General features: G+C 48.2%; 2 protein-coding genes across 2 annotated transcripts in view; both read right to left on the bottom strand.

The window, feature by feature from the left end:
* Positions 1-12,601, bottom strand: part of Ankrd35 (ankyrin repeat domain 35) — a 17,711-nt gene extending 5,110 nt beyond the window's left edge. Inside the window, 12 exon segments of the mRNA XM_033758293.1 lie at positions 3-1,293; positions 1,449-1,486; positions 2,465-2,649; positions 3,209-3,315; positions 3,583-3,653; positions 3,802-3,859; positions 4,541-4,605; positions 4,965-5,053; positions 6,161-6,291; positions 11,444-11,500; positions 12,250-12,365; positions 12,578-12,601. Of these exon segments, the coding sequence (XP_033614184.1) occupies positions 3-1,293; positions 1,449-1,486; positions 2,465-2,649; positions 3,209-3,315; positions 3,583-3,653; positions 3,802-3,859; positions 4,541-4,605; positions 4,965-5,053; positions 6,161-6,291; positions 11,444-11,500; positions 12,250-12,288 (2,131 nt within the window). The 5' untranslated portion in view covers positions 12,289-12,365; positions 12,578-12,601.
* A 2,578-nt stretch (positions 12,602-15,179) lies between these two features.
* Positions 15,180-20,012, bottom strand: part of Itga10 (integrin subunit alpha 10) — a 17,026-nt gene continuing 12,193 nt past the window's right edge. The window contains exons 28-30 of the mRNA XM_010629509.1: positions 17,500-17,595; positions 17,117-17,230; positions 15,180-16,723 (exon numbers count right to left, since the gene is read on the bottom strand). Coding sequence (XP_010627811.1) covers positions 16,652-16,723; positions 17,117-17,230; positions 17,500-17,595 — 282 coding nt within the window. The 3' untranslated portion in view covers positions 15,180-16,651. The remainder of the gene's footprint in view (positions 16,724-17,116; positions 17,231-17,499; positions 17,596-20,012) is intronic.

Here is a 20,012-nt window from a genome sequence, read left to right on the forward strand (position 1 = left end):
GGCCAGGCGCTTGCGCAGCTTCTCCGTGGCCTCCTTCTCCTTGGCCAGTTCCTCCGTCAGCAGCCCCACGCTCCTCTGCAACTGCTGTAGCTGGACCTGAGCCTCGGGCTTGGGCACAAACTCGCGCTGGAGCCGCTGGCTCAGAGACTGCAGCTCCCCTTGCAAGCGCTGCCGCTCGCGGCCCAGCTCCCCCAGCTCCTCCAGCAAGTTACTGTTGCTCAGTCTCAGTGCCGACACCTCCTTCTCCAGCTGTCCCTTTGGGCAGCCCCCACCTGGGAACCGTTCTCCGGGGACCCCAAGAGGCTCTCCTCGGGCCCCAAGGGCCAGCTGCTCCTTCTCTCCATACTCTTTGATGCACCTTGGGGCTGCCTTTGGGGCTCTGGCCCTGGACTCCGGGCCAGGGATCTCAGGCTCCGCCTTCAGGCTTGCCTTTGCCTGATCCAGCCTCACCAGCACTTGTTCCAGCCGGGCCTCCATCTTCTCCCAGGCAGCTGCGGCAGCCTCAGCCCTGGGAGTCCCCAGGGCTCCCTCCAGGACTGGTCTTGAAAAAGCCCCTCGAGCAGCATCCTTTTCTCGCCACACAGCAGCTAGTTCCTCCCTTAGCTGTAGCAGGAGCTGGTTCATGGCTGCTGTGCCCACTGGTTCAGCTACTGTGTCTGTTGCTTCAACCCCTGAGGCCTGGGCCCTCTCTTTCTGGTCAGCAGGCTGCTGGCTGGTGTGATTGGGGACAAGGGCCTGTCCCCCCCTTGTCAGTTGCTGTCCTGTGGACTTCCTAGTGGCCTCAGACCTTGGGCTCTGGGGTGGCCCCTGTTCTTCTGGTGGGGACTTTCCACGGACGTCATGCGTCTCTCCTGGCACTGACCACTCCTCAACCCTCTTGGCCTCTTGGTTGACTATGGCTGCGGCCTGCTGTTGCTTCTTTAGCTCTTGTATACGCTCGGCCAGGAGGTCCAGGGGACAGCCCTGCTCCATGCCATCTCCTCCAGGCCGGAGTCTAGAGCTCTGCCCTCCTGGAGCTCGGGACTCTTGGGATAGAAGGAGCACTAGCTCCTGCACCTGCTCTCGAATCTGGCTTTCCAGGTCCAAGAAGGCTACAGCCTGTGCCTTACACTCTTCTGTCTTTTGAACTAGCTCCTGTTCCAACCGAGAGACTTTCTTCTGCTCTTCTTCATACTTCCACCTCCACTCTTCCGAACATGGGTCTTCATCCTCCTCTTCCTCCTGCTCCTCCTCAGGCTCTGCTCTCCATGGGCTCTGAGATGGAGAACCCACGTGGGGCTCAGACGGAGAGGCCTGCGGTGACAAACAGATGCAGAGTGAGGCCATGGAACTGACCTAGCTCAAAGGGCCTTTCTTCTCAGAGAATGTTTTGATGCCCCAAGGACCAGTAGGAGATGGTTCCAGTGGAGTGAGTCAGAAGCAAAAGAGGGAGACACTCAGATTCTTACCTGGGATGCAAGATCTGGGTGTTGAACCAGCCTCTGACCTATAAGAAAAGACATGGCAAATGAGAGAGAAGACGGGCCCCAGGGACTTCTAGCCCACACGCCATCACCTGACTTTCTCCGAGAGGAGCGGCTCCACAGGATGACGGTTTCACCACCCTTCTTCCCGGGGCCTGGAGCCATGCTTGTCCAGTCGATCCCTGGTTACACAAGAACACCAGTGTCCTAGCCCAGGGATGTGGCTGTTCTAACTCTGTTCACTGTGCATTTATTGGTCACTGTTTCAAGCACCGGGACTTCCATGGTGAACAAAATCGAAATGGTCTTTCACCCAAGGGGCTTAGGGTCTAGTAAGGGAGATTGACCAAGAGATCACAGGGATGATACAATTATGACTGGTAAGTGCTGGCAGTAACAATGGCCGGTCACCCTCAGTGAGAGAAGAGGCTGCATTAAGGAATTCTGTGACCACGCTTTGGGGAATTTGAGGTCATCTCATAGTAGCGGGAATAAATCATTTCAACAAAGGTGACAATCGTCTGTCTCATGGACTACTTCATGGGAACAAACGGGGCACTAGTTTTTAGTTTTTGTTTTGGCATTACTAGAGCTTTAACTCAGGGCTTCAGGCATGCCAGACAAGCACTTCCCCAACCCATTTTATATGATTTTATTTTTTGGTTCTGGTGACTGATCCCAGGACCTTCACACAAAGCTACAGTTCCAGCACCCGCCCCCCTTTTCTCTAGTTTTTAATTTTGCAATTAGATCTAAGTCACTAAGTTGCCCGGGCTGAGCTAAAATTTGCGATCCTCCTGCTTCAGCCTCCCAGAGTACTGAGATACAGGCATGCATCACCACACCTGATTCTTTTTTATTTTGAGACAGGGTCTCACTAAATTACCCAGACTGGACTTGTACCTGTAAGCCTTCTGCTTCTGTGTCCAGAGTAAGCATGAAGGAAGCTTTTTAAATTCTTTGGCTAATGAGGAGAATCATGAAATGACAGGCGCTTTTACCTCCTCGCCGCCTTCTGTTCAGGGCCTGCCGCAGCAGTCTCCACAGGGTCTTGTCTTGCGTACACAGAGCATAATGCAGAGCATCGTTCCCCCTGCTGTCCACTGCTCCCGCATCTGCTCCATGGCTCAGGAGCAGTTCGGCCACCTCGGCACTGCCTTTCTCACAGGCCAGGATCAGAGCTGATCTGTGGATGGAGACAGATCTGAGCGTAGGCTTTTCTCAGGGGACCCAGGAATTCTGGCTCCAGAAATTCCACTAGGGAGGATAAGCTCTGCTCAATGCAGTCAGAGCGGCTGATCACACTGGCCAGTGACAAGGCACTGGACCCGACCAGAAGCTTTCGAATCTCATTCCTTGGAGTTGCAGCATTGGAAGGCCTTCAGGAACAATAAAAAAGGCTCCATTTTTATCTAGAATATCAAAGTTCTGCATACATTTTTATTGGGGAAAAGGCTGTCATTGTTCAGGGGGCAGCTTGAAAACCAGGAAATTAAACCAAAGGCTCCAGAAGTATCCATTCCGCTTCCGGGTCCAGCTATGCTAGGAAGATGGCCCCGGAGCAGGCAGAGCCTTGTGAAATGTCACTGGGAACGCAGGAGGATTCCAGGAGAAGAGACCAGCCTGCCCTCCTCTTCAACACACACACACACACACACACACACACACACACGTGTGCTGTGCACTGGCTCATGTGTACATTGGTCAGGGTCTGGAAATTGGGGTGCGGAGACAGGAGGGCTCACTTGTCATCCTTGTCGGTGACATTAACTCGGGCACCTCTCTGCAGCAGCTGTGAGCAGATTGCCGCGTGACCACCCAGCGAGGCAATCATCAGGGGTGTGTGTCCGTCCTGCAGAGTGTGGGAAGGGGGTTAACCAGGAGAACCAGGAACGAGACACGACCCTACCAGCTCTCCTCTCCCCCAAAAGCCTATTTCTTAGCGCTAAGATTGGAAGCTCTCCAAAAGATAAGGTTTAACTTCTCTATGAGGAACAGGAAGAACAGTGGAAGGGGAAAGAATTGCGTAACCTCGGGTCAAGGAATTTAGCCAATCAAACTCAAGAGAGCAGCGAACCTCCCCTCTAGGGCAGCGCCCATCTGGCCACCTGATGCGTACATTGTCCAGCACGTCCAGGAAGGCTTCATGGTCACACAGCAGGAGCACACTTGAGGCGCAGCCAGAAGAGGCTGGGGAGGGTGGAGATGAAGAATGAAAGACACCTGCTCAGAGGATGACCCAGCCCTCTCTCTGACCATTTCAGCAGGTGAGCCTGGCTGCCCTTCCCCACCCGACACAGCCCCTGCCGCTCTGCTCTCACCAGTCCCCGGCACACACCTGCCCAGTGCAGTGGACTGCGGTTTTCTGCATCCACAGCATCTTCATTAGCACCGTGCTGCAAACGGTTACAAAGGGAAGCAGCATGAAGCTTGGAAGTAACCTCCCAGGCCACTCCTCATGGAGCCACCAGCTTCCAGGTAATATGGGGAAGAACGGAAGAACTGTGGCTCCGGGGGTGGCCACCCGCCAGGCAAGCCCAGTCCATCCCTTACGGGTGACTGATTAAAAACCTCAAAGTTCAGCCCTTGTGCCTAAGAAAAATCGGATGATGGGAAATAAACATGCTAAGGAAATGACGCTGGAATCCACGGCTGGTCCCGTTCAGTAATAATCGTGTGATTTGGAAAGAGTCAGGAAGAACAAAGGCAGGGCAGCCATGTGACCGATTATATTTTAGGTATGTACTGATAATTTGTCCACATCATTTGATATGTATATTTCTTTTTATGATACTTGACTATCAACTCCTCAAAAATAGACAGTAGGGCTTTGGTTTAATGTGAACACCTCTGCCCTCCCCTTCTGCCCGCCTATCATCGTGACCACCTTCACGGGCAGTAGTGAACACGGTGTCTCTTAAATAAATGGGAATAAGCGACTAAATGAAAGGCAGCTCTCTTACTGGGGACATAAAGAGTACATTTGGCTAAGTATTGCTTGTAACTATAATACCAAGTTGGGAGAGTCGGGGCCTATTTCTGCCCTTCGCAGGGTAAGATCCAGGGGCTGCTCTTACCTGCAGCAAGATCTTGACACACTGTGGCTGACAGGAGATGGTGGCCAAGTGCAGGGCAGTGCTTCCTGGAAAGAGAAAGAGGGAGAGAGGAAGGGTGGGTGGCCCCATGCGTGCAGATGACTCACAGGGAGGGAGGCAAGAGAAGCACAGATAATCAGAGGGAGATTAGAGAGAGGAGCGCTCAGCCACACAGGGCCAGAAATTCCTGTTCCCCAAGCACCTGGCAGCTGTGGCGCAGGTGAGAATGGAGGTGAGTGTGCCCCGCTGGCAGGGAGGAAGGCCCCGAGAGGGATGCCCAGCCAGGACTTACTGAGGAGAAAAGCAAGCGTCCATACTGGTGACCTCCAGCAAGGCCCAGCCCTGTCCCCCCTGCTGTGCCAAGGGGACAGCAAGCAGCACAGGCCAGGCGCTCGGTGTCACTCACCGTCTTCATTCTTGCTGTTGATGTCAGCCCCGTTTGCGAGCAGTACACGCAGGCACTCTGTCAGGCCTTTGGAGGCCGCCAGGTGAAACCTGCCAGGATTACCGTTGAGAGGCAGAAGGGTAAACGGAGCAGGGGATGCGTGAATGGAGGGAGAATCTTAATAAGCATCGTTCGCTTATGATGCGCCCTACTCTGGAGCCAGTCCCTGAGGCAGAGAGGAAAATCCCCCAGCCTGACCCCCCCCCGAGAAAAAGAAGGCCATGTGGCCTATAGTCATAGTCAGAGGACACGAGAAATAAGAGCTACAGGATTCAAGGGATTTCACACTATTGTGAGGGTATCCAGGGGATACGAATTACCTATCTCTGAGCACAGAACCCTTAGTGGGCTGCAAGTGTCACAGAAAGAATTAGCCCGAAAGGAGTAGATGGCTAGGCATTTGAAAGTTGATTTGGGCAGCTACAAGGGACAGTATTTTGTTGTTGTTGTTTTAATCACTCCCTCTATCCCTGCGACACCCATGGCTACCACTTCATTCTTAATTTCCCAAACACACACACCCTCCTGTTTGTGCAATGAAGAAACTAGTGTATTCATCTGCTGTTTATTTAATGAGTTGTGTATTCTTCTCAAGTCAGCGTTATGATCAAAATATATTAATATGCATGAATGAAAATACCACATTGAAACCTAATACTTTGTAAAGTTAACAGGTGCTAAGTAAAATACATGTAAAAAAATTAGTGTGAGTTGTGAGGTGGAGGGAGCTCAGGAATATCTCCTTCCCTCACTTTGTGCTGTACTTGATATGTGGCAAAAGTTTCTAAATATGAGGGCCAGGGATTTAGCTCAGTGGTTCCATTGCCTGCCTCACAAGTGCAAGGTCCTGAGTTCAATCCCCAGCACAAAAAAAAAAAAAAAAAAAAATTTTATCAATATGCTTGCTACTTAAGACACCCAAAGGAGCTGAATGTTGTATGCACACCTGTAATCCCAGCACTTTGGGAGGCTGAGGCAGGAAGATCATGCATTTGAGCTCAGCCTTTGCAAGTTAGTGACTTAGAGATCCTATCTCAAAAAAAAAAAAAAAAGAACTCCTCCCTCTGAAGTTACAGGCATTTCCTAGTCCTACATCATAATGGAGTTCAGAGCTTTCAAAAGGAACACATACCAGGGGTGGGGTCAGGAGGACTTACGGGGACTGGCCATTTGAGTCTAGCTTGGTGGGTCGGGCAGACTTCCTAGAGGTCAGGGCAGCCACGCGTCCCACGTCCCCCCGCTGCACTGCCTCCAGCAGCTTCTGATCACGACGGTTCCATCTTTCCACCTGGTCCGGAGCCACAAATTGTGTGAACATGGAGGATGAGGGTGGTGTGGAGAAAGAGGAGGAGGAGATAATTAGATCCCAAGCAAGGAGGAAGAAGAGACATTTCTGTTTCACAAGGCCCTGAGCCTGGATCACTCAATCCTTATGGAGGCCAGCTAATATTATCCAATTCATACGGAACCATCAACCAGGCACTTGGGTGGCTGAGCAGCAGGATCGCTGAGTTTGAGGCTAGCCCAAGTTACACAGTGAGACCCTGTCTGAAAAAACCGCATGTTGGGCTGGGGATTTAGCTCAGTGATGACACCACCTGCCACATTAACGGAAGGTTCTGAGTTTGATCCCTGATACCAAAACATCAAAAACAAGAACAATAACAAAAAACATATGTTACCATCAACAATTGCTGGTTATTGCCAGCTCTGGGCCTAAAGGTGCCTGGACATTGAACTAAAATTTATGAAGGGGTAAAGGTGTAGGGAAAGTGGGAAGGGTAGGAGAAAGGTAATAAGGGAAAAGAAAAAATATGAGAAAATTAAAACATGGAAATAAAATGTTTGTAAATGGGGAGGGGAGGAGCGGGTGAAGGGAGGGCAGGGACAAGGGGAAAAAATAAAATTTATGAGTGTTGAATGTATAGTATTTCAATTATACTTTAATCATCAGTATGATTATTTTTGTTGTTAGGTGCCCAAACTTGGAAAAATCATAGCAACAACTCCTTTTCCTTCTGTTCTCTAGGTCTGGCTGAAGCAAACTGAGCCAACCTAAGCACTCCTAACTGGGCTTGCGTTAACTACCGCTTCCACTCGCTGCTCTGCTTTTTGTCTTTAGTCAACTATTTGCAAGGTACATCAAGGCACCTAGTTTCAGGTCATAGGTAGGCGTCTAAATACTTAACCATTCCATGTCTATGTATTGGCTTCGGGCTCTAAAATTGGGAGAACCACCCCAGAGTTTATCTTTTCCTATATCATATCCATCTATGCCCTTTAGCTAGTCTCTTTCCCCTTCCGTGGACACAACCACCAAAAAGGCAAAGACAGGACCCTGCCTATGCTTGAAGGGGCAGGAAGAGGCAGAGGCGGAAGAGACTCCCCTCCTCCTCCCTCTCCTCCCTTCTAGTTTCCCTGGCAGGGAGCAGCTGTTCCAGACAACAGCCACGCCTGGGCTTACATTGTTCTATCATTTTCGCTTAAATTTTTTGGGTGGAGGAGTAATTACAATAATTGAAGTATTACAGTGCATGAAAGAGAGAGCCATGTAAAAGCAGCCAGGATTGAAAGTGCAGAAAAACTGGTGGTCAGAGAGGGGAAAAGAAGAATGGGTGAAGGCAGAGATCTTTGCAATGGTGTGTTTTGTCGGTTCGACTGAGTTTGGGACCTGGTTTAGCTGTGTGACCTAGAGCATTAAACACCTCTAAAGTGAGTAATAATAACTCTCTCATCATGTTATATGAGCATTGAATAAATAATTATCTATAAAACCTCTTTGTAAACTGTAAAGTCATACAAATGTATGGCATCCTTGTAACAATACAGGAAGTAGTGAGAAATCGGTGATGCCGCATTCTGTTTTATACGGCACAATCTCAACAAGAAAGAGGTTATGAGAGGAGGTGAAGGAACGTGGGGTTTGTGGAAGCCCAGTAATTCATGTTCGAATACTGTTTATACAACCGGGACAAATTATTAATTGATAACAGGAAAGTTTTCAATGTCCAAAACATAAAATCACCGAGGGTAGATGGATGCTGAGGTTATTACTACTGTACAGCACTTGTAACTCCCCGTGGTCTTTCAAGTACTATTTCTATTAGACTCTCAATATCCCTGGAAAATAGTTAGGGCTGATACTATTTTATCCCTTTGATGGAAGAAGAAATGGAGGGAGGCACAGTGAAGTTATGTAACTGTCCAGATCACGGAAGAGTGGTAACATTAGAATTAGAGGGACAAGGATTTAGCTCAGTGGTTCTGCCGCCTGCCTCGCAAGCACAAAGACCCAAGTTCAATCCTCGGTACCAAAAAACAAAACAAAACAAGAATTAGAACTCAGACTACCTGGGTCCATCTTTTTTTTTTTTTTTTTTTTTTCTGTACTAGGGATCAAACTCAGGACCTTGTGCTTGCAAGGCAGATGTGGTACCACTGAGCTAAATCCCCAGCCTGATGCCCAGTCCTAATTTTCACACCAGACCATACTACTATAGAGCTGTGGAAAAACAATGACTTATTTCCAGATAAACAGTCTCAGACTGCCTCTGGGCCAAAGCCACCCACCCTCAGACGCTACTCCCTGCCTGGAGAAGAGTCTCCAAACAGGCCAATTCTCAAAGGACAAAATAAGCAAAATGACGCCTCCACATATTAACAGACTCTGACACGTATGAACACATTTCCCAGGGTCCCTTGGGAACCAGGTCTCCCACTGGGAAAGAAAGAGCAGGAACTCACCTCCACCACACGGTACCGCCATTGGCTGATCCCAGCCTAAATTACTCTATTTAAAACCTAGATTCTAGCTGGGTATGGTTGAGGCAGGAGGATTGCAAATTGAAGCCCATTCTGGGTAATTCAGTGAGACTCTGACTCAAAATGAAAAGTGAAAAAGAGCTAGGGATATAGCTCAATAGGAGGCCCTGGGTTTGATTGTCAAGAACTCCAAAAATTGTGCAACAACAAAATCTTTATTCTAACACTTTTTGCCTTTGTGAATATTAAGCATATACATTTTTTTATCTCAGTTTCCTAATGATGCAACAATATATAAAGCATCTAGCTCTGTATCAGTAATGTAGTAGCTAACGAATAAATCTTAGTTCCAACTCCCATCCTTCCAGGCTTTGTTGGGCACACTTTGGATATTCCTGGGCTCAAAATTCCCCAGCTAGGAGTGGGAGGAAGAGCTCCTGCTCCTATCAGTGAATGAGTAACAGCCTGACTGTTTAGATAGTAAAGGTGCTTCTTAGCCATGTGGATATTTCCATACTGCTAGATAGTTCTAAATCATCCAGTTTACTCCTTATAATGCCATCATTGGAAGAAGAGTTTAGAATGAGAGTAACTTCTTCATGACAAAACGTTAGCAGAGCTGAAGTAAAAAAGAGCAAGAGGGATGTTTCCAAATTTCAAGATCCACAAAGGCACACACCTATAAAATTACAGCTGCTCTGGAAGCTGAAGCAAGAGGACCAAAAGTTAGAGGCCAGCATGGGGAATTTAGAGATATCTTTTTCATTTCAAAGAAAAAATAAAAAGGGCTTGGGATGTTAACTCAATAGTACAGCATCTGCCTACCCATCTAGCCCTGGGTCCAATCTCTAATCCCCCCCCAAAGAAAAAGTCCAGCCCATTGCTCAATTTAGCACCTTGGAAAGCAAATATTTGAATACTGTCACCACTACATGAGAGTAATCACCAAATTAATCAGAAGACTGGATAACAAGGATGCAGCTTTGTTGTTTCTAGGGCTGAGATGAGGGGCCTTTGTAGAAGTAATTACACCCTCTCCTATCACTGCTGCGTACCCGCAAGCCTCCTATCAGGATGGAGCCGCACACCCACAGGTGGTGAGAGAGCAGGGCCAGTGCTGCAGAAGAGGTGAATGGGAAGAAAAAGCCTGCCCTGGAGGAACCAGGACCTGACTGAACATTTCAAATGCAATCCCTCCACACATCTCTCTGTACTGATCCAGTACTAAGAGGTTAAAGTTATTTTTCTGGTCTGCTTCCACAACTAGGTCAAATAAGCTCATCCGTAAAACACTGAAAAGTATCTATCCTCTACCTGGCTAAAAATGAGATTGTAGGAGCTGGGTTTTGTATGCTTGTTGATACACCTGCATAATGGATAATATGAACTGATTTTTGAAATGCTCACTGCTCTTTCAGTTGTTACCTTCGTCTTAGGACAGTGGAGTCTGGCCCAGCCTTAAGGGCTTCGACAGGAATAGCGAGAGGCAACCTCCTAGCATGACTGGAAGCCATGGCCAGGAAGGCTGTCACACCATTTCTCTGACAAATGGACCCAATGTAGGCAGGGAGATGATCATGGGAAGAGTGGGCGAGTTTTGTGAAGCAACAACTTGCAGCTGAAGTTGACTTATTTTTAAGTTTTCTGCAACCCTAGTCTGACTGAGAAAAAAGTTTTCTTTCCACTAGGTAATTCTAAATCTACTCAGTTTTACTTCTTTTAATCCCAGTGTATACCAAGAAGAGTTTAGAATGAGTGGACATGCCTGATGACCAAACCCTTGGGGAGATAGAATCAACAAGGACAGAGGGAGGCATGGTGAAAAATCCTAAGATCCAGCCCATTGCTCATTCAAGCACCTTCAAAAGGAGGCACTGCCCAAGGATGGGAGAATTAGGAAGAATGGAGTAGTTCCCCATTCCTGAGGAGGAGGCAGACTCCACAAACCTGAAAGGTAGGCCAGTGCTGAGGATTTTCAGTGTCTAGGGAAGGGTTCATATGAATAAGAAAGTCATTCTGAGTTAAGACAGTGTCTGGATAGCCTTTTTCTGTGTCTGCTGTAGTAACTGCCTTTTGGGTAGTTGATCAATGTGTGGAGAAGTCGAGAGGCAAGTGTAAATGGGACAAGGACAAGTCTCAACAGAGTTCCTGCTCTTGCCTCAGTGCTTTCTTGCAGATTTCTGTGGCCTGCCCATGCAGAGTGAACTGACTGAACATTCTCATATTCATTTATGAATTACACCACTAAGTCGAGTTAGCTCAGCAAGATTACTACAGATAGCTGGCGAATTCATTTCTAAATGACCCATCATCCCAATTTCCACAGAAAATTCCATTCCCAAATAGGAATTTTTAGAGATGGAGAAACTATGTACCATCCCTAAGTCGCCACCTTCTGTCATTTTCCTTGAGTTTTTCTCCTGGGAAAACATGAAGAGTACAGTGACTTCTGCAGGGAACTCTCTTGGTAAGTCCCCTCTATCCGCTGCTCATTTCTCCATCACTTTTCCAAAACTCAATCATGGGAAACAGAGAATACACATCCTAAACAACTGGGTGAGGGGCAGGGTGAAGGAAAACACTGGAGAGAAACAGGCACAGTCTTGACTGGCCCAAGAACCAGTCTGATGACCAGACACTGCAGTGAAACGGCAAGGCGGATTCTGCAGGCAACTCACCCAGTGCCTTGGCAGGCAACTACGCGTCCTCTGGCAGTGCTTGTCAGGCTGGCTAGACTGCAAAGTTAACCCACAGTAAGCAGGCACCAGGAGGTCCAGCAAAAGGAAGCAGAGTGGCATTGGGTGGTCAAAGTGGGGCCGAGGTTGGAGGGGACACAGGACTGCTGTGGAGGACGTACTGAGTGGAAAGAGGCTCGGGGTGATGCCTGAGGTTCAGTGGTGCTGGTGAGAATGGGAGCGGAAGTGGCACGGGCTGGGATGGAGGCAAGGACACGGGAGACGACGAAGAAAGGGGAGGGGGAGGCACAGGGCCGAGAGTACTCGTTGGGGTGACAGCAGTGAGGAGGGGGCCACACGGCAGGGCTACATTTCGGGTACAGGGCCGGGTGGAAAATGGAGCTGGGTGGCAGCAACGGCGGGAGTTAGGGTAGAGTGGAGTCCAGGGCTGGGCAGGGGCCATGTCCAGGCAGATGCTTTTAGGCGTTTTGATTTGGGGAGACACAGCAACAGAGAAAAAGGCCTTGGGAAGGGGACAGGGCTGCAGAAAGCATGCCAGAAGTTCGGAGTGCAAGGACAAGAGAAAGGATCTCGGAGAGGGCAGAAGTGAGGAAGGCAGAGCAAGCGGGTGGACAGGTTATGGATGACACCACGAAGTTAAGTTAGCAGGGCTGGCAGGCTGCATTGCGGGAGTGGAAGCTCAGGAAAGACCCATGAAGAGATGAGGCGCTGGTGTCTGGTTCGGGACTCGGGACTCTGTCCCCACAGGGCTTGGCCCCCAGCCCCATTCTCCCACCTTCGGCACCTACCGCCACTTGTGAACTGGAGCAGGAGAAGAAGCGCTTCATGGCCGGGGCCGGGGCCAAGGGGGGACGGGGACGCGCGGAGAGCCAGGCCACCAAGTTCCCAAACCCACCGAACTCAGCTGAGGGTGTGCGAGAAACAGCTGTCAAAACCCCGAGGGGCCCCGCCCCGGCCGGGCCCCGCTCAATCAGAGGGGAAAACCCGAAGGCCGGGCCTGCGGCTCCGCCCCCGTGCCGCCCCTGCAGAGGAGAAAAACCCGCAGTCTTCGGCGGCGACGCCGGCTTGGCCTCAGACCTCGCTCTCCCAACCTAAACGCGCCCACTGGCTCCTCACCTACCCGCTCCGACCTCCTCCAGCTGAGAAGGAACCCGGGGTCAACGGCAGTAACGCCTCGCTGGCCCCGCCCAATCCCCGCCCAGGCCCCGCCCCTCAGAGCGCGGCGGAGGCGGGAGAGTGGCGGCTGCTCTTACCATCTGACTGCCTCAACCATCGAAGACGACGCTTTATTACATCCAGACACCTTTGGCCAGTTCCCCCTGCTGCTCCCCTCCTCCGTCCTCTCGCCGAAAAACCCAAGAACAAAAGAGAATTTAAAGAGAACAGTTTGGAAACGCGAGGAAGTGTAGCACTGAGTAGAGGACTAAGAAGGAAGACGTGTGCCCCGCTGCAATCTGCGGACAAAACCTGAGGGAAAGGGGATCTGGGTCAATGTCTTAATGAAACTCGGAGTTAGAAAATGGAAATGAGAGAGTTTTTACGTGAAGCATCCCCTCTTTAGAAAAAGAAGAAGAAGAAAAAAAAAAGCCGGGCGTGGTGGCTCACGCCTAAAATCAACCCCAGCAATGTGAGAGGCTGAGGCAGGAAGATCACCAATCACAAATCCCAGGCCGGCCTATAAACCGATCGAGGGATCGATGGATCGGGGAGGGCTTTGGATGTAGCTCAGAACACCTTGGGTTCAACCCTCAATGGAGAGAAGGAGTAGAAGATAAATACTAACTTCCCTATTTTCGCTGCCCTTTAAATTCAGATTCTCAATAATTCGTGCTTGAAGTGTCGCAGCCATGGGTCTTCCCATCGCTCGTTTCTCCTTGCAGCCCCCGCCCATCCATTACAATGCATATGAAAACACAGGGTAAAGCCCAACGTTCTTAATGTGGCTAAAAGGCTCTTCGGGAGCAGGTCCCTGCCTTCTTTTTCAGTCTCATCACTAGTTACTTTTACAAAACAGCCCAAGATCAAACTGCTGTAATTACTACAATTTCCTTTGCAGCTTGTGATTGATCCTCCCTGGAATGCCTCCTCTCACACTTGGTGGGGCCCCAAATAAAGATTTTGATTTGTTTTTCTGTACATCTTTCCCTTAAAACCCTGCCACTCTGTCGCCAAACGGATGCCTTCTGTGTGCAACATATTCTTGGTATACATTGTACAGCAACCATCTCTTCATATTTGCCATTATGTGTTGACATTCTTGTTTCTTCTACTAGGCTGGGCTCTTTGATGTTGGCAGTTATAGTTTATAGTATTCCCATTGCCTGCAAATATTAGGTGTTTAACATCTGATAAGAGAGGAAGGAAGGGAGGGCAAAGAAGCAACAAGAACAAAGGAACACTCTAGTTTATAGGGAAGACCTGTTGTTTCACAGTTACTTCTCAAACTGCTATCGGTCCATAGAAAAGGGCAACAAGCTCATTGCAGAATAGCTTGGGGTTGGCAAAAGCCCTTCTCAGGGGCTAAAGAATGGATAGGAGACAGATCTCCAGGTGGAGAAAAAAAAATTAATCATATGAATAAAGAAGTAGATGAACCAGTCGTCAGGAAAACCCACCCCACTTTGGAGGCTCACTGGGAGTGAAGTAAGGGAAGTCTTTCACCATAAATGCATCCTCAGGTCCAGCCCCAGGCAGTGTGTGCTCCACGGGGCTGACCAAGTGAAAGTTTACATGATGTGCAGGGAGGGGCAACACGGACCCTTTCCTGTCACAAAACAACTCGACTAGCTTGAAGCAGAATGGTGTCCCTGCCTAACAGCCCAGGCAGGCCACAGTTCTCAGGGTCAGGTAGGAGGCGCAGACACGCACATGGTCTCTAGAAGACCACTGCTTAAGTGTGCGTATTCCTCAGAGATACCAGAGCTCTGGGAGTCACAAGAGGAGCCTAGAAGACATCTGGGCATCTGAAGAAATAGAAGAAAATCCTTAAGTCAAATCAGTTAATTATCACCTTAGAGGACTCAAAAGCATATTTTGAAGGACCTGGGGCCTAGAATAAGGTATAGAGGAAAGAGATAATAGCACCCAGAAGAAATGAATCTTCAGGGTCCGGGAGATGAATCGCCAGAACAAGAATACTGCTCAGGGCTTCAATATATCTTTTCACTTAATCTTCATAAAACATGGCAAGGTACATTATTTTGTTACAGAACATTTTACAGTTACCATTTATTGAGCACTTACTGTATGTTCAGTTTGCTTGGATTATCTCATTTAGTCTTCACAACAGTAATAAATTTTAAGACAAGATAGCCAAGACTTAGAGAAGTAAAATCTGCCCCAGATCAAACAGTTTTAAGGGGTATGGCCTAGACTTAAACCCAAATATGTCTTCCTTTCTAACCACAGTGGTTACTGTTATCTTTCCCTCTGGGATGTTATGACTTGCTCAGTTCCATATAGGTAATAAACAGCAGACATGTGATTTCAGCTTAGGCCCCTGTGTTCCTCAGAGTTTACACACTATGATCACCCAAGCGGGTAAGACTCGCAGAGGTCAGAGCACAACTCTGATAGGAGAGTCACAGCAAATATTCAAAAGCCTATGTAACTTTGCCTTCCAGTGACTCCATTAGATAACGGCTCAGACAAACCAAGAATTTACCTCTCACCATCCTTGAGCAGCCTATATCCTCAGGAACTCAAACAGATCCAGGAGTCATTTGACACTGACCTTTATTTGTTCTGACCATCTGATATATTGTCCACGGTGCTGGGAAACAGAGACAATGCCCAGGACGGTGGCCCCTTTCAGAAGGCCTGAGATGTGCCAATATAAACATTGTGGTTAGCCTCGAGAACAGCCTGGGAGGTGAACTGAAGGGGGTGTTGATCCTTCGAACCGCTATCAAAGCTGCCCTCTGGAGACCAGTAACTGACTCTGGTATCCAAAGTCTTGATTCCAAAGAAATGTGTTTTGAGATGTGAGAATCCACCGGTCTTTACTAGCCACGACCATAGCACGGGACGAGGATGGGAAAAGTTAAAGATAGAAATTATCTTGGTGATTTCCAGTAAATATCAAGCAAGGGCTACCGACTCATTCCAACAGAGTTGACATCCTACAAAATACGACCAGAGTTGCACCAGAAATATTTTCCTAGGAGCTACTTGTGCCCAAGGCTGGGCAAGTAAAGGCTTGCTCTCCAAGGACCTCACACCTATGCTTTTTAATGCAGTCCCACTTGTTTGGATCCCATGGCACTGCTGCTTCCCAAAGCTGGGGAGGTGGACGGTTTTCCACCCTAAAACAGCAATCCTTTCCTTTCTCTCTGCTTTCAATAAAGAGGTCCCACCCAGGGCTGAAGAGAGAGGGCTGAGAGAAGCAGAGAAAACACTGCCGCGGTCAACCAGACTTCCCTGCTATTCCAGCTTTAGCCACCTGGGGGACCCTGGCTTCAGAGAACCAGGCGTCAGGACCTCGTTTTGCTTCCAGGGAAGGCCGAGGCTTGGGGAGCTCTTGCCCAGCAAGCCTGGGGCAGCTCCGTTTCTCTAGCACCTGAGGGAAGGCGAGTGCAATACCAAGTTTCAGGTTTCAGAGGGGATGGCAGTTGCCTGTCCAAAGGCTTCTCTGTTCCTTGGAATTGTACAGAATGTCTCCTGTGGCTTTTCCTCCCCCCTCCTTTTTTCCTGTTGACTCTCCGCATCCAGCTCTATGAATCACTAAACTCCACAGGAAAGCAGCAGATGTTGACTTTACTTCTTTCAAGCCAACGTCAGCTCCCTCCTGTGGTACAGTTGGTACTGAATGGAGAAGGGTAAGCTTCACCCTTTGCAAATTGTGAGGAAAGACACAGGGGGAATCTGAAAGGAGTCAGGGACCTGGGCACAAAAATTTCTTTTGATTCCTGGGGATGGGGGAAAGGGGGTCCCCGAACAAAGACCCCAGTGTTGGCTGTGGAATCAGGATCATGCGGAGGAGGAGGGAAGCACAGGGTGAGAGCGTGCCAGCTCTTCTTGTCTGAGGTAAAGCCTCATCTCTTGCCAGCCGCAGCCCCATGACTCAAAAGTCAAGTCAGGCTGTGAGTCTGAGGAGAGTCCAGAGGCTTCTTCTTGATCCCACCAGGCCCTCAACCCTCTGCTCTGACACAAGTCTCTTGAAGAAGCTGCCAGAGTGGACTTTCTAGAGCCTTATTCTGCATTCATTGCTCCAACTTCTCTTTTCTCTTCCTCGGGGATTTTCTTACGGGTAAAGAAGCCAAGCTATAGAGGAAGAGATAAGAGTCACTGCCAAATGCCCAGACTGGGGACCTTGCCAATAGCTCTCAGACTGATCTGAAGTCTTCACTTTTGTTCTGATTCCAAAATAGGATTAAAATTTATTTTATTTGGTTTAGTTTAATTCAACCAGCATTTGTGAAGTGCACTGAGGGAGATCCGGGCATGACACTCTCAGTCTGCTTAGCCACCCCGTGTGAGCTATGCCCTCCCTGCTATCACCAAGGATCCCCTGGGCTGGGGACCGGGTGCATGACAGAGCCTTCACTAGCATGTGTGAGGCCCTGAGTTTGATCCCCAGCGCTGCCAAAAAAAAAAGGGAAAAGAAATCCCACTGGTCCACACTGCGTTCCCCACGTCTACTAAAGTAGGGCTTACCTTCCACAAGCAGAAGACAAGAAGAGCAAGCAGGAGCAGCCCGCCCAGGACACTCCCGATGAGGATCCACAGGGAGATGAAGACAGGGCGGGTCTGAATCACCTCCAGGAGACTCTGTGGGGAGAAGAGTTGTTTTTTCACATTGCCCTTTAACCCAGCTAGCTTCGCTCACGTTTAAGCAAAGCCAGCCCCCAAATCGAATAAAGCAAGGAAACTAAAGCAGGAATGGGGGCAGTGGAACCCTGGCATTTTCATTTCACACTTCAGACTCAGCAACTGCTGCCTAATGGAGAAGCATTGGTTTTGGGGAAAAGCCCACAGTGCCCTGACCCCGTCCCATCGCCATGATTTTCACAGCTCTCACACTCAGCCTCCAGCCCCACCTCACTCCAGCGGGAGGCTTCAGTCAGCCGCAGGACACTGCGCTCCTCGGTTCCCAGCTCAAAGGTGCTGACCACTGTGAGAGACTTGAACTTTGCCTGCGCAACAAGTGGATGGGAAGACATTTAGAGTGAACCACGAGAAGGTGGTGTGATATATTTTGGAACTCCAAGAACAAAGTTCAGGCTAAGAGGCCCAACTTTCAAGATCAGACGAAAAAGCTGACGAGCACTGGGAAAAGAGAGGATGGATGGGTAATAGGTGGAACAATCTCTGCTCTTTCAAATACAGTTTACCCAAGGTGCAGTCCACTCTCCTTTCCTTTGGCAAACCTCTACCCTTCTTTTTTCTTCCCCTGCAATACCCAGGGAGTGCTGAACTATGTCACCAGCCCTTTTTATTTTGAGACAGAGTCTTGGTAAATTAACTAGGCTAGCCTCCAACTAGCTAACTCCCTTGCCTCAGCCTCCTAAGTAGGTGGAATTATAGGCATGTACCACCATGCCTGGCTTCGATTCCTCTTTAGATTGAAGTTTACCCCTCTGGGAATTAGAAAAGCATTTCCTACTAACTCCCTCTAATCCTGGTACTATTGTTTGGATATGTTTTGAGTGTCCTCCAAGCCTTCAGGTATTGAAATTTCATCTCCACTGTGATCTATTGAGAGGGTAGAAATGTTATCCAAGTATGGTGTTTAGGTGGGGCCTTTGGGAAGTGATTAGGACCAAATAAAGTCATCAGGGTGGAGACCTCAGCACTGAGTACTGGCCACTTTATGAGAAGGAGAGGGAGAGAGCAAATACATATATAATGCAGCCAAGAGGATCCTTACCAGAGCTGAGCTGATGCTAGCATCTTGACTTTGAGCCTAATATATCAGCGTTCTCTGTCTTTTGTGACTGAACTATAAGAACCTTGAACCTTGAGGTCTGTGTTCTACTAGTTTGTGTGGCCTCAGTGCCAAGTATGAGTAGTTTCTTAATAAATCTTTGTTAAAAGAATAAATGAATAAAAAAGGTACCGAAGAAGGACAAAGAGAGAACCAGACTTGGGAAAGGGTGGTTTGTTGGACTTAGCTTCCCTAAAACATATACCTACATTCCCACATCCCAAGGATCTTGTGTTATTCAAAGTATATGGGAAGCTGGCTGTGGTGGTGCATGCCTGTAATTCCAGCACTCGGGAGGCTGAGGCAGGAGAATCGCTGTGAGTTCAAGACCAGCCTGGGCTACATAGTGAGTTCCAGGTCAGTCTCAACTACACATTGAGACCCTGTCTCAAACCCCCACCCCGCAAAAAAGTATATGGGAATGAAAAGTATTGCTGAATACGTGTTGATAATTAAAATATCATTTCCCTGCTGGAAATTCATACTGACTTCCAAAAGTTTATCATGTAAGTCCAATTTTATCTCCATAGCATCAGAAATGTTTGTTAATCTAGATTTTTCTCAACCATACAATCTTATTCCACACTATTCTCCAATAAATATCCTGCATTTAGTTTTGTTTTTTGTTTTTGTTTTTGGTACCGGGGCTCGAACTCAGGTCGTTGTGCTTATGAGGCAGGTGGCAGAATCACTGAACTAAATCCCCAATTCCAGCATTTAGTGTTAGGGACCTGACACCCGCCATCACAGGCTGCATTTTCCTGGTGCTTCTTGGCTCTTAAAATGATCTCATGCTCTTATCTCTAGTTTCCCTCCCCCAAAGGCCACAGCGGTCCGGAGGGAGGGGTTAAACCTGTTTCTGCAGGACTGAGCCCATAAAAGACAACCTGGCCTGTGATAGGTTAAAAGTAGTCCACTCCTCATGAATAAGCAATAGCCCAGCCCAAAACCAATACAAGGACCTTTCTTCTTCTCCTCCTCCTCCTCCCCCTCCTCCTCCTCCTCTTCTTCTTCCCTTCTCCTCTCTCCCTAACCTGCTTTCCCTAATAAAGTTCCTGTTGGACCTCTCAGTGTGTGGCCTAGTTGTTCAGCGTTGCTGTGCCTCTACATTTAATATTAATTACTTCATTTATTTGTTTAACAAAAACATCATTTCCCTGCCTGGAAACTCATACTGGCTTCCAAAAGCTTATCTAAGTCCAATTTTATCTCCGTAGTATCAGAAAGCACCTACAATGGCATACCAAGGTGCTAAATGTTGAGGATATTCTCCTAATACCAAAGCTTTTATTTAAGAAGCACTGGCTAAATGTAGGTATCCTATTAATGTAAATTGACTATTATTATTATTACAGAATCAAGACATGACAGAGGAAAATAATTCAAGGATAGTAACTAGGTTTTATTGAATGTTCACCACATGTCCAACTCTTTATTCATTTATTCTCTACAACTCTATGAATATAGGCATCTTTTTAATTTAAAAGGTCAGGAAAAAGAGGAAATACAATAACTTGCTCATGGTCAGATAACTGGTAAGAGGCAAAACTACAACTTCAAAATAGGTCTGTTTACTTCTCAAACATGTTAATTCCTTTTTTTTTTTTTTTTTTTTTTTTTTTTTTC

This window comes from Fukomys damarensis, unplaced genomic scaffold, assembly GCF_012274545.1.
Source record: "Fukomys damarensis isolate Sample0158 unplaced genomic scaffold, DMR_v1.0_HiC HiC_scaffold_33, whole genome shotgun sequence".
Taxonomy (NCBI): Eukaryota; Metazoa; Chordata; class Mammalia; order Rodentia; family Bathyergidae; genus Fukomys; species Fukomys damarensis.